The 13,583-nt window shown below is 41.8% G+C and overlaps 1 protein-coding gene across 1 annotated transcript; it reads left to right on the top strand.

Annotated features, from left to right (window-relative positions):
- Window positions 1-993: 993 nt before the first annotated feature.
- Window positions 994-12,086, top strand: LOC115380418 (interleukin-1 receptor type 1-like). The gene is made up of 12 exons (XM_030081608.1): window positions 994-1,180; window positions 1,325-1,393; window positions 2,391-2,643; window positions 3,091-3,283; window positions 3,476-3,647; window positions 4,977-5,039; window positions 5,834-5,966; window positions 6,444-6,598; window positions 7,133-7,276; window positions 8,174-8,341; window positions 9,642-9,904; window positions 10,510-12,086. Exons 2-12 carry the CDS (start codon window positions 1,327-1,329, stop codon window positions 10,822-10,824), a joined length of 1,926 nt encoding a protein of 641 aa, XP_029937468.1. The 5' UTR covers window positions 994-1,180; window positions 1,325-1,326; the 3' UTR covers window positions 10,825-12,086.
- Window positions 12,087-13,583: the final 1,497 nt, after the last annotated feature.

Raw genomic sequence — 13,583 nt, 5'->3', positions numbered from 1 at the left:
TCAGCCACTGGGATCAAATAAATGACTCTTGATTCTGGACATCAGTGAGATATCCCAACACAATGAAGAGGTGTGTTTTTTAATAGCTGCACCATCACGTCAAATGGAAAAAATGCTAGTGTCTTGTGCATCATTTTGTACGCACCTCCCTGTGAGCCAGCCTGACATTTGTTATCTTTGGAAAGCTCGGCATGTTGGGTTAAAATAAAACCACGGTCCAGCTGAGTCAGAGAATCTGGTTCAAGAAATTTCTTGAATCAAGAGCCATTTCCTTGATCCTGGTGGCTGATCCGCTTTATTCTTCCTTTGTTTTAACACATTTACACTGAAACAAGTGAAACTGCAGTGGAAACAAGGCAGATGAATGAGGCAAAAATGGGATGAAACAAGACGGAATAAAAAAATGAGAATAAAAAAGTGGGATTATGTCGTCCCACTGGTAGCATTTTAATCTTGTTTGAAGAAAAATAAGATTTGAACGCTGAAGATCAGACTGAATGATCTGCTAACATGGAGATGTTTCCTGTTTTCTGTTTGTGTGTGTGTGTGTGTGTGTGTGTGTGTGTGTGACTTGTTTCCTGATATTGTGTGAAATATGCCACTGGAAATGATGCTTCCAGTGGAGCTGAGCTGACACACCGCTGTCATGCTCACTGGATGTACTGTACCGTGCTCCTTCATTCACTGATTTCCTGGCAGGCTGAGCGGGAGTATGTGTGTGTGTGTGTGTGTGTGTGTGTGTCTGTGTGTCTGTGTGTCTGTGTGTGAGTGTGTGAGTCAGGCAGCGTTCAGGAATGCCGGGCCTCGCTCCAGTTCTGCAGTGTTACGTAGAGCTTTGTGTGTGGCTTTTTTTTTTTTTTTCTATGAAACACCAGAGGGCTGGTCATTGTCTCCTCAGTCAGAGAGAGAAAGAGAGAGAGAGAGAGAGAGAGAGAGAGGGAGAGAAAGAGTGACAGACAGAGAAAGAGAGAGAGAGAGGGAGAGAGAGAGAGAGAGAGAGAGAGAGAGAGAGAGAGAGAGAGAGAGAGAGAGAGAGAGAGAGAGTTATGTGGATATCTCTTATTGGTGCTGAGCAGCTTTGGCTGAAAGGGGAGTGAAAACTCTCTGACAAATTTCTTTTTTCTTTTTTCTTTTAATTTTTGATGGTATGTCTGTGTTTTTTTTCCACACCTCAGTTCCAGTAAGTTTCCAGTGGCTTGTCATGATTTCATTTGCTGTTTTGTGTGTGTGTGTGTGTGTGTAAGTGTGTGTGCAGCTTGTCTTGCCGGGACTTTTCCCCTCTGTGTTGCTGTATTAGTTCATTCACAGCTGCTGTGTTTTTCAGCCATGACTCCGACACTGGGACTCCTCTTGTTCTTCCTCGGGCTGTTTGGAGGCTCGTCGGCAGTGCAGGGTGAGTGTCCCGCTGGCTTTCTCACTTTAAATCAGCGCTTTATGTCTACAGCAGCAAGACCTCTGGTGCATGAGGTCTTCATACTAAACAAACTTCTGACAGTGCAAGTTTTCTAATTTAATTTAATTTAATTTAATATGTAGTTTTTCATTTTTATTATTTTTGTGTATCTAATTTTTGGAGGTATTTAAATTTTTAGATATTTATTTTTGGGTGTATTCATTTTATTTTATTTTATTTTATTATGTAGCATTGGCCTCATATAACATGTTTTTGCCAAGTTTGAGTTTCTTTTGACTGAACTGTAAAATGTAAAACAGCTCCATGCTGCCATCTTGTGTTCATTTGGTGTAACTGCAGATGGGTGTCTGCTGGCTGTTGACAGCTTGAAAAACCGCCTTTATTTCTTGATGATAACGCTATGAAGATGATGATGTGTGATGGTGTCTGCAGCACCATAAAACTTTATTTGTAATGTTTTGTCACGTATAGTAGCTGTATCTAAAACCACAGCTCCTGCGATCTGGATGCTGCACTCGGTCCATATTGTGATTTTGATGATGTATCAGTTAATAGTTCAGCCCTAAACTGAAATCCTTCTTTGATTTGCTGTTGAAGTTGTGATGAGAAACTTGCTGAGGTCATATCAGATCCAGCAGCGGCAAAATTCAAATCAATGATGGTGATGTGCAAAAACTGAAAGACTGCTCTGTTTTCAGTTTCAAATTTCAAAGAGAATTAATGTCAAGCACAGCTTTTCAATCTGCACACACACATGCATCAATATCACCAAATATCTTCATCTATATGATCTCTGTGTTGCTGCACAATTGTTGCTGAAAATTTACCATAAAATCATCTAAAACATTTTACAGAACAGTATTTCAGGTTGTGCATCTTTTGGACCTGAATCCATCATATGCATTGGCTCACATTCTGTTGATGGACTGATCAGCTGAAAGATGATGATGATGCTCTGCTCTGTGTGCTGCTGCAGAGAACTGTAAGGACTACAAGCTTCAGTTTGAGAGGGTTTTTTCCGTTCCTGGCGAGGCCGCCATGCTAAACACCACCTTGGTGGCTATGGATGTTTTCAACTTCACCACCGAGCCCTACAACGTGACCTGGTACGACCCACGGACGGGCCAGGAGCTCAGCAACCAGACGGGACGGGTGGTGGTGCGGGGCGAGACGCTCTGGCTGCTCAGTGTGCAGCTGGAGGATGCTGGGGAATATGAGAGCATTGTGAGGTAAGGTGGCGGGAGTGTACTGTGTGTGTGTTTGTGTGTGTGTGTGTAGGAAGAGTTTAGATCCTGCTGCGTGAAGAAGTGCGCCAAGCTTGAAATGAATTGCAGCTTTGTGAGCCAGGCCTGCTTGTATCCATTCATTTGGATTTGCCTGCACTGTTGATAGCAAATAAAGTGCAAAATCTCCATCTTACCAAGTCATTTAGTTTCATATTCATGTAAAAATTTTGTTCATCTTAGTATGAGTGAAAAAAAAAATCTTCTAGTGGGAGGAGAGAGGAGATAATCCCATTTATTTCCAGTGCAGTTTCACTTGTTTCATGAATTGTTTCTGGGATTAAATGCTGTGTGTGTGCTCTCTTTACTTGAATTGAGTTTCAGCTTCAGATGGTAAGGATTAGAGTTGAAATAATAAATCATTGACTGCCTTTTTCTTTTTATTTTGGGCAGGACTCCCTCCCGGTGCTACAGACAGCAGACCAAGCTGGTGGTGGAGAAGCCGCCGGCGGGACAGTGCGGGCGGCCGAGACAAGCCGGACAGGTGGTGACCATCTCAGTGAACGGCTTTCTGAGCTGTCCTCTGAAGGATTACATCAGCAAACTGAAAGACTATAATGCCAGTTATTCCATGAAGTGGTACAAGGTGAGGGATCACCAAAAATCAAGAGGAATGTGCTCGCCAAATTTCATAGCACTAACACCAAATACATTTTGGAGTGAAGTGTTCAACAGACATAAGGACAACACGTTGAGTCATCCTGAAATTTTCCTCCAGCTCGTACCATGACAGAAACCTGGATCTCCATTTGAACTTTGACCCTATGTTCACTTGCAGGGCTGTGAGCTCATTGAGGACAGAAGAGGAAGGTTCACCTACCTGAGCATGGCGCAGCTGAAGGTTGAGAAAGTGGAGCTTGAGGACAGCGGCAACTACACGTGCACGCTCACCTTCGACCTGGGCGGGGTCACGGCCTCTGTCTCAGAGACCATCAATACAACGATCAAAGGTCAGAACGCAGTCCCTCTCCTGAATGTAGTTCAAGATGGGCGGAGCCTTCTGGCATGGTTAGATTCAGAAGAAGACACTGAAAAAATACACATAGAAAATGAGTATGTTTACTTAAAGGTGTAGGATTGAATACAGGAAATAATTTGGTGAAGCAAGACGGCAAAGCTGCCAGCAAAACCTGCCGTGAATGTGCCGTCGCTGACTTCCAAGGGTTGTACCATCAAAGTAGAAAACAGTTTGCTTCAACCAGGGCATCATTAGATTCAGCAGAAAATGTTGAATAGTTTTGATGTATAAAATATCTGTATTTGTGTAAAAATATAGAGCCATTTAAATTAAGATTTTGCTGGAAAAGCCTTTTTTGACATGGCAGAGCTGTTGATATGATGCTTGTCACAAGAAAAGTAGAGGAGCAATTGCTTCAACCCTGGTATGACTACATTCAGCAGAAGATGCCAGAAAAAACAGATGTATACACCTGTACATCATTTGTGTATTTCTTCAAAAATGTGCAAATGAACACAAAGTGTTTGTAGAGCAAGATGTTCGGCCCCCGCAACCAATCATGAAAACTTATTGGAGTGTTATTGGAAACTATTTCCTGCCAACGTGTTGTGGCGTTCTTCGCCAGGATATAGTCCCCCAAAGCCTCTTTGTCCCTCAGGGCTGTGGATTATGTCATGTATCCGTGTCCTTGTTTTTGTAAAAAGCTGTGCTGTTAAGTTTTCCGCATGCAAATTTTCGATGGCTTAAGCTCCATAAAATTTGTAATTAATTTTATCTAACAGCTGCACAAATCTTTTTGTTAATTTTAATCTAACATCTGCAGTGTCTTTTAGTCTTTGGTATAAGTAAGTAAGTAAGTAAATAAAATTTTATTTATATAGCGCCCTTCACAGTATGAATACACAGAGTGCTTTACAATAAAAAAAAACAAACAAAAAAAACAGATAAAACAGAACCGTCAGGTGACCGTCAACATCATTATCAATATTGACATCATCACCAACAACAACAACAACAAAACATCATCAATAACAAAGCCATCGCAGTATATCTTTTATGGTTTCTGCTGTGCTTGGTATTGCAGCCTGCCTGTTGTTGTAAGTGGGATTCTGTTCTCAGTTGACTCATGTGGCTAATAATGGTTGAATACAAATAATGAAACTAAATAATGCCCATCCAGCCACACTGTATTGGGCTGAAGGGTTTGGAAACCCCACCAAATCACACAAAAACTATGGTGACATATTATAATTAGAATGATATGAGTAAAACCTGTGTTATTATCTTAACCACAATGTGTTGCCTTTCATGTGTTTTTCAGAGACGTACTACATGCGTCCCATAGTGCACAAGCCGGAAAATATAACCATCAAGGTCGAGAAAGGTGAGTCTCCATCTTTAACATTATTTGTAAAAATGTGGTATTTTGGCTTTATTGTTGGGGTGGTGAGCTCTTCACTTGGGGCTGATGGGACTTTTTTTTTCAAGTGTCATTGAGCAAGATAGTTTGAAAAAAGAAATTTCAATATTTAGTTTTTGATCTTTTTCTTTGGTCTTTTCTTTGACTTTTTTAGTTTATAAGTAAGAAATGCAAGGAGTCTCTGATTTGTAGGATGTACAAAACATTCCAAGTGTATGCAGTGTAAACAGCTTTGGTAGTAACACACCTGCACATCTGGCAAAAATGGATGGTGATCAAATGTTACGTGGTTTAAATATCCTGTAAGTTTTATTACACATGGTGAGAAGGATAATTAGGGTGGGAGAAGCAAAACTGGATGGTAGTATTTATATTAGAAATGCATTTTAGCACCAGGTGTAAATGTCATCCAGCTGCATCTTTTCTTCTCTTTATTAGTTTATTTATCAGGGACAGTGCCTCAGTTGTGCAATAACAAGATACAGATCTGTTGTGTGTAAGATTTCTAGTCTAGGCTAATTTGTAGCCCCTGTCCCTGCTGAGGCTTTTCCACTTAAAAAATGGTCATAACATCATCATCATCATCATCATCATCGTCATCATCACCAGAAGTGCATTAGTTAAACTGAGCAAACCCTAAAGTGCATCTACATACTGTCCAAACAGGAGGAGCATGAGTTTGTATGCTGCTTTATTTATTGTTTATTTATTTGTGTGTGTGTGTGTGTGTGTGTGTGTGTGTGTGTGTTTGTGTGTAGGCTCCAGATTCAATCAGTCGTGCCTGATGTTTGTGCCATGCGTGGGGGAGCCATCGATTTCTATCTCTTGGGCGGACAAAAATGATTTCATCGAAAGTGTACCTGAAAACCGAGTTTACACTGTGGACGGAAGGTGAGCACCGCCGCCCCCTTGTGGTCTGATTCTAGATTTACTGTATGAAGCCCCATACCTGTCAACATTATGCTGTGGGAAGAAAGAGAGAAAAAGACACTAAATTGTGAGTGTGCACCAAAATATTTTTATTGGAGCTTCTTGCAGAGATTCATTGTTTACCACTACAGCGGCGCAGAGTGATCATGTACGCTGATGACACTTTCTTGTATAATGATTTTGTCATAGCCAGTAAGATTCATTCGGTGTGATCATAGTACCATCAACATACATCAAACTTGATGTCAGGTTTATTAGATCTTTGTTGCACAGTGTGGCTTGAGGGGGCACTGGACTAGTCCAGCTGATTATATCTGAAATAAATGACAAACCATCCTGCTGGACAATAATATTACTACTAACTACTAATAAATTTGATAAAAAAAAAAAAAAAACAAACAATAATACTACAAGTAAACTGTTTCTCTTGCTCTTCAGATCGTGGAGACAGGAGAGTCCCAGCAGAGGTTTGTGGAAAGAGGTTCTGCTGGTATTTTCTGAGGTGCGGGAAGAGGATTTCTACAAAAACTACACTTGTATGGTGTTCTCGGCGCGAGGCACCCCCCAATGCTTTTTCACTCTCCTGCCTCCAGGTACAAACAAAGAGGGCGGGTTTACAAAAAGTTTTCTCACCTGTTTATGTATAACGCTTTGTACTGACGCCACGCAAACGTCATAGCAAAGACATTAGCACCCCAAATCAATAAATAACACAAATATGAAAAACGTGTTGTCCTTGTAATAAAAATAACTGTAAAGAGGAAAAATAGAGTAGCTTGTGTTTTTCATTCAAAATCGACAGATATGTCAGGTCTCTTGTTAGACATTGTGCCAGAACCGGGCTAAACATATTATTTCTCTTACCAGTAAAAGTACATGAAGCTTATTTGTTTGACAAAAATATTTGAAATATATATGATTTTGTTTAACTCTTAATATGATGTGTTTAACTCAGAATTCCTTTTTGTGAATCTTCTTAACCACTCTGGATGCTGAACACATGCTAAACTCTGCACTGCCAGGAACATACTTTCTAATCAAAGTAAGAACTCTTACTGTGAAAGGAGAACCATAGGTAGAGACACAACTGTAAACCGTGTGGGTATGTTTGATTTTTATCCCAACAGATCCACAAATTGCACTTACCATTGGCTTAGTGCTGGGCAGCGCGACTGTTCTGTTTATCACCAGCGTTGTCCTCTTCTACCTGTTCAAGGTGGACATTGTGCTGTGCTTCAGGAGAACGTTTCCTGTCTTCTACACAAACACAGGTACACAGCCGGCATGCAATCAGTGAAGTTCTGTTTACTGTGCGCAGATTGCAATGTAATGATAATATCCTGCACAGGCACAAATGCACCGCTGCAAGCTCTCTCAGTGAGAAAAACCCTACAGTGATGAGTTTACCGTGCACACCTCAGATACGCCTATATAGAAAGCATGCACACACACACACACACACACACACACTCAGTGGCTCAGGCCTCATCACGTCTTATCTGACCACATATGTGAGAGCAAATAGAGGAAGCAATCCAACCACACGGCTGCCTGCTCAACATCCGCGTTTCTTAGGAAGCAGGTTTACACTTTCCATCATGTTTATCAGCTTCATGCAAACAAGAATTGATCATGGCAAAAAATCTAACCATGAAAAAAGTTATCTTTATCAGCGAATCTTTTTTTCCCAACAATATTGTTGATGTGAAGCAGCCGTTTCCAGTTGGTCGCAGCAGGTTTTTTTCTTGTAAATTTATGACTTTACTTTAGTTCTTTTCTCTGAATACTATCCCTCCCTCCCCCAGCTCTGTATTTTTTTTCCTTCTTACAATGGCACTAATACATAAGTAAGTTAATACATAAGTAAGTGGTGATCATGCTTTTGCAAATTTAGTTCAATTTCATTTCAAAATATATCTCAGAATGAGAAGTTGGAGCTGGTGATGCAGAAAACCCAGAATGTAAATCCTGTGATCTGGATCTACTTTTTTCCCACTGTTTTCCTTCAGCTGATTGGATTACGCTCTCACCGCAGCTCTCATGTTGGACGACTGACGTTTTCAGAGTTTCGGTGACACTGTTCTCAGCAGCTGAGTTGGAATAAAGTGATGTAAACACGCCGGCCATGAACACACCCTGACTGGCCTCTCCTGTGTCTCCTCTGCCAGATTCAGATGGGAAGCTGTACGATGCCTATGTGGCGTATCCACGGCAGTTTGGGGTCGGATCCGGTGTCGAGACAGAGACTTTTGTCTTCCACATGCTGCCTCAAGTGCTGGAGAAGACGTGTGGCTACAAACTCTTCATCACAGGCCGGGACTGCCTGCCTGGACAGGGTGAGTATTTGTGTGAGTGTGTGAGAGTCATTTGTGGCTCTAAATAAACTTCAGCGAAATTAGTCAAATACTTCTGCATCAAGAGTTAAAATAGTTGATTTTATGAAACTCTCAGCCTCCTGAAGCTATTACTGCCTTCATACTGACCTTGTCACAAAGGCAGACTTCACATTGCACTTATCTGTTGTACATTGACATCACATCAAGAGAAGTCCAAGAAAATGCTTGTGCTTACCCGCCCCACGTTCTGCGATAGTGATGTCACGTTTGCAAATGATCTGATTCTTTTGAATGGCTCTTCGGTGCGAATGATGGGAGCGAGTCATAGGTGAAAGCTGTTTTTTTTTTTTTTAATCAATGTGCCCGAATTTCACCGCCTGCTCTGGTCCAATCCCCTTTACAAGAGGTGAGAACTGGCCAAAACACTCTGACGAAATGTTGAAAAAAAAAGGAGCAACTAAAACGGCTTGCATGGACTGAAAGATGAAAAATTTCAAACCACTGTTGTGTGATTTTCCGTCTTGCATAAGTTACCATTTTGTTCTAAACTGGACCAAAACCAACCCAAACCCTAATTTTAACCATTTCATAATAAGATTAAAACATTATAACAGACTGTAACCACAACCTGGGACCAAACTTAGACTCTAAATTACTCTTAAACTAGGAACAAACCAGCCCAAACCCTAACCTTAACCATTTCAGAATAGGATTAAAACAACACATTCTCAACATGACCTGACTGTAACCTTAACCAAACTCCAACTTTAAGAATAACCACAGCTCTATACACATTTTTAGAAACAACATTTTAGCTCCTGCCACCCAGCACCGGGCCTCAGGAGCTGCCACGTGGTTTCAGTCAGGAGGTCAGAGGTACAGATGATGTGTTTGGAGAAAAAAGCAAAACAGAAAGAAAATGAGCCAAACTCAAAAACGCAGACGGATTTGGATGCATTTCAGCAATAAAGGTAATGATAAAGGAAAGTGCAATATTTGTGAATCAAAATCAGCAAACAGCTCTTTGAAAGAAACAGAGCCATAAGGGCCGATTCCCAACAAAGAACTGGAATATTCTCTTTACTATTCTGTGGAAAAATTCCTGGTTACGTTAATTTTTTCCCCTAAAAGAAACTGTCACAGTTCATAGAATCATCTAATCCTACCTGAAACTACACTCACCTTGAGCAATTGAGCAGTCTTTAGTTGAGTTTAAACTTGTCTTAAAAGTTTTGAAAATTAAACTTTCTGATGCCTGTCGTGGTCTAACCTCCTGTCTCCCCTCCGTTTCCCCCTCCAGCCATCGTCAACGCCGTGGAGGAAAACATGCAGGCGAGCCGCCGTCTCCTCCTGATCTACACTGCCTCTACCTTCACCTGCAGGCGGCAGAACAGCAGCTTCAGCAACAACAACAACAACAACATCACCAAGAGCGATGGTGACGGCGGCAACAGCGACGGCAGCGACAGTGTGGACGGCGGCGACGGAGGCTGTGTGAACGCCGGCCAGCAGTTTGAATGTGAGATGGCCATGTACCGCATGCTGCTGGAGGGCTCTCTGAAGGTAACACGAAATCTCATTGGTCGATTTAAGCCTCAGTTAAGGAATTCAGGTGACCAGATTTTTCGAGAGCAAATCCAAGGACATTTGTGATTTATTGATGAATATTAAAACACAGCAGACATATTCCAGAATCTGACAGAAGCTATATGCATCCCCTGAAACAAGCAAGATGCTGAGGTCAATCCAGCATCACCAACCTGACCTTTAAAAATATTGCTTTATTAATTATAAATAGAGTGTCCTTGTACATTAAAAAAAAAACCTGATTTTTGTGGATTTTTTTTTTCTTTTTCTTTTTCTTTTTTTTTTTTTTTTTTTTTTTGCTATTTTTCTGGTTATCTTTTGGTAATTTTTGCATGATTTTTTTTTTTTTTTTTTTTTTGTTAAATTGCTAAGCACCATTCTCACCATGACAGGATTTAAATGCAATGCAGCTGGACTCATTTCAGTTCAGTTTGTGTTTGACTTCATAGGATTTGCAGTATTTCTCACATGCAGTTTGTGTTTGACTTCATAGGATTTGCAGTATTTCTCACATGCAGTTTGTGTTTGACTTCATAGGATTTGCAGTATTGCTCAAATGCAGTTTGTGTTTTCTCCTGCAGGTGGTGCTGGTGGAGCTGGAGCCCATCAGCCCGGCTCAGCTGGCGCTCTTCCCAGAGTCGGTGCGTCATCTGAGGAAGAGGCATGGCGCCGTGTGCTGGTGGAAGAGCCAGGACCGCAGGACACCGAGGAGGAAGAGCGAGGATGAGGAGAAAAGAGGAACACGGGACGCCGAGTTGCCGCCGCCGCCATCTCTCTCCCCCTCCTCCAGGTTTTGGAAGGAGATGAGGTACCACATGCCTGTGAGAGGCAAGAGGGCGATGTACCCAGAGAAAACCGCCCTGCTCACCCTGTCACATGGAAGTCGGATTTCCTGATAGGAATGTGACGGACGGACAGACAGGCAGGCAGCTGCAGGAGGAGGACATGAAGTGAGACAGGTGTCACAAACTGGGGCACTTTGTGTACCCAGAAGTACGCTTGGGATAAATTAAGCCTTAAAAAAGGTGTGTTATCGCTGTATATGGCACAAAGGAGGTACACAAACAGCAAAAGGTCATGGATTCACACACTTTCTTTACTCCACTCTCCTGTGGCAATGAATTAATTTTATTGTCTCAAGAACTCTGTTATCACAAGATGGGTAGCCGATGTTGTTTTCCAGAGGCGATTGGATAATTTTCACCTGATCTCAGGATAATAAAACATTATTTTCCCCCAAAATTCCTGACATTCCCTGGTGAAACGCACATCCCTGCTCCTTCTAGAAGTTTCCACGTTGCAAAAAAAACTCCATCTCAAGTCATTCAGTCTCATCTTCAGTGTTAAGATCCTGTTTTTCTTCAAACAAGGTGAAAGAAACCTGCCAGTGGGACGAGATAATCCAACTTGTTTCCAGTGCTAATCAAGTTCTTTCCAAATTTTTTTAATCAAGTGTCATTTTCAAGGGCCCTACATTCTGAGGGACCTAGGTTCTCCCGTTCTACGTTATGTGCTCTCCCAGGGTCTTATGTTCACATGGTCCTACGTTCCAAGGGTCCTAAAAGAAATCTGCCATTGGGATGAGATAATCCCATTTGTTTCCAAAGCTAATCCACTCATACCCAGAAATGTCTTCAATCAAGTGTCATTTTCTTGGTCCTAGTGGCCTTGTTTCTGCCTCATTTCAACAAACCTACAGCAAAACAAGTTTGTATAGGAAAGTCATAATTGTGTTTGAATGAATCATTTGAATTATTTCATGGTCTTGGGAAAAAATAGTTTCATGAAGTCAGGAACATTATCCCGTTACCAGAAAAAAAAACAACATTTGTTATCAAGAGATAATGACATAAACAGCTCAAGATTTTGAGAAAACTCAAAGCTCAAAAACTCAAAAAAGGTGAACTCATTATCACAGAAGGACAGTAAGTAAGGAGACAGTGTGGATTTATGGCCTTTTAGGGCTCCCGTACCATTTCACCAGCGCTGTGAGTTATAATTCTCCCATCACTGAGGGCAGAGGACTGAGCAAAGGAGGGAGACCTCAGCAGCTCACACCGCACCTGAACTGCCTGATTTTGTTTGCTGTGGGATTTGAACCATCAACCTTCCCGGGTTTGTGGAGACTGAAGAATACTGCCTGCACAACGGAAGAACTGTGAGATGTAAATATGTAAAGTTAAACATGTAAATATGTAAAATAAATTTGTTATGAAAGCTTGAAAAGTCTAAAACCTGTCGGGTTTGTATTCATTACACACTACCCAGCTTAAAGACCAAAACTATGACATTCACTTGTTCATTCATTCATTTATTTTACGCTCTCAGAGCTAAGGGCAAAAAATAGTAATATACAGGGAGCACATCATACATAAATCTTCATTTTCATCCTAAAAAAAAAAATCACTATAATATTATATAATATTCCTATAATCCAATAGCTTTCCTGTGATATTTGACCAGTGGCCTTCTAAAATACACTACTCACAAAAAGTTAGGGATATTCGGCTTTCGGGTGAAATTTCAGGATGAACCTATAATGCATTATAACCTTTACAGGTGAACTTAATGTGACCTTCTGTAAACTTTTGAATGCACATGTCCAACTGTTCAGTGTTTCAGTACTTTTTGCACAAGTTGCTGATCTCTAACAAGGAGCTTAACGGCAAAATTCACATCAGGTGTTTGATCCATGAATCGACCAATAAATTTCCTGGTTCAATTAGAATTGGTATTTAAACAGTCCTCCTCATCATGCTGTTCACATTTTGACATCATGAGACCAAGACGACACCTAACAACTGATCGGCAGCACCTCGCCATTGCGAGGCTTCAAACAGGATGTTCTCAGACGGAAGTGGCCACTGAGCTTAGAGTGTCACAGAGTGTCATCAGCAGGTTGTAACAGAGATACAGAGAGACTGGAAGAGTCACAGAAAGGCATAGAAGTGGACGTCCTTTGGCCACATCCCACACTGATGACCGCTTCATTGTGAACAGTGCCCTGTGGAACCGGATGATGAATGCCACTCAACTCCAGGCACGATTAAGGGAGGTGAGAGGCACCCAAGTGTCACGTCAGACCATTCAAAACCGTTTACATCAGCATGGTCTGCGTGCTAGACCACCTGCAAGGGTACCTGACCACACCACCAGGCACAGGTGTCATTGTCTTGCATGGGCCAGGCAGCATTTACGCTGGACGAGGGACCAGTGGGCCTCAGTGCTGTTCTCTGATGAAAGCCGATTCATGTTGAGCAGAAATGATGGCCGCCAACGATGTTGGAGACGTCAAGGAGAGCACTATGGATCAGCCACTGTTGTCACCAGATGAGCCTTTGGTGGTGGTGGTGTTACTGTGTGGGCAGGTGTGTCTGGTCAGTACAGAACTGCCCTAATGGTACAGTGACAAGCCCATACTACCTGAATAACATCATTAATCCAGTCATTGTACCCCTGCATGAACAACACAGGCCTAATTTCATCTTCATGGACGACAATGCTCCAGCTCATCGAGGTCGCATCATTAGGGAACGGCTGCTGGAGACTGGGGTACCTCAAATGGAGTGGCCTGCACTTTCTCCAGACCTGAATCCCATAGAAAACCTATGGGATCAGCTGAGTCACCGTGTAGAGGCTCGGAGCTCTGTACCCC

Source organism: Myripristis murdjan, chromosome 21 (assembly GCF_902150065.1).
Source record: "Myripristis murdjan chromosome 21, fMyrMur1.1, whole genome shotgun sequence".
Taxonomy (NCBI): Eukaryota; Metazoa; Chordata; class Actinopteri; order Holocentriformes; family Holocentridae; genus Myripristis; species Myripristis murdjan.
This window is presented reverse-complemented; position numbering and strand designations above follow the sequence as displayed.

Coding starts and splice junctions, on each gene's coding strand:
- LOC115380418 (XM_030081608.1), top strand. CDS start 1,327: ATGACTCCGACACTGGGACTCCTCTTGTTCTTCCTCGGGCTGTTTGGA. Junction 5,040..5,833: donor AACCATCAAGGTCGAGAAAG/GTGAGTCTCCAT, acceptor GTTTGTGTGTAG/GCTCCAGATTCAATCAGTCG. Junction 9,905..10,509: donor TGCTGGAGGGCTCTCTGAAG/GTAACACGAAAT, acceptor TTTCTCCTGCAG/GTGGTGCTGGTGGAGCTGGA.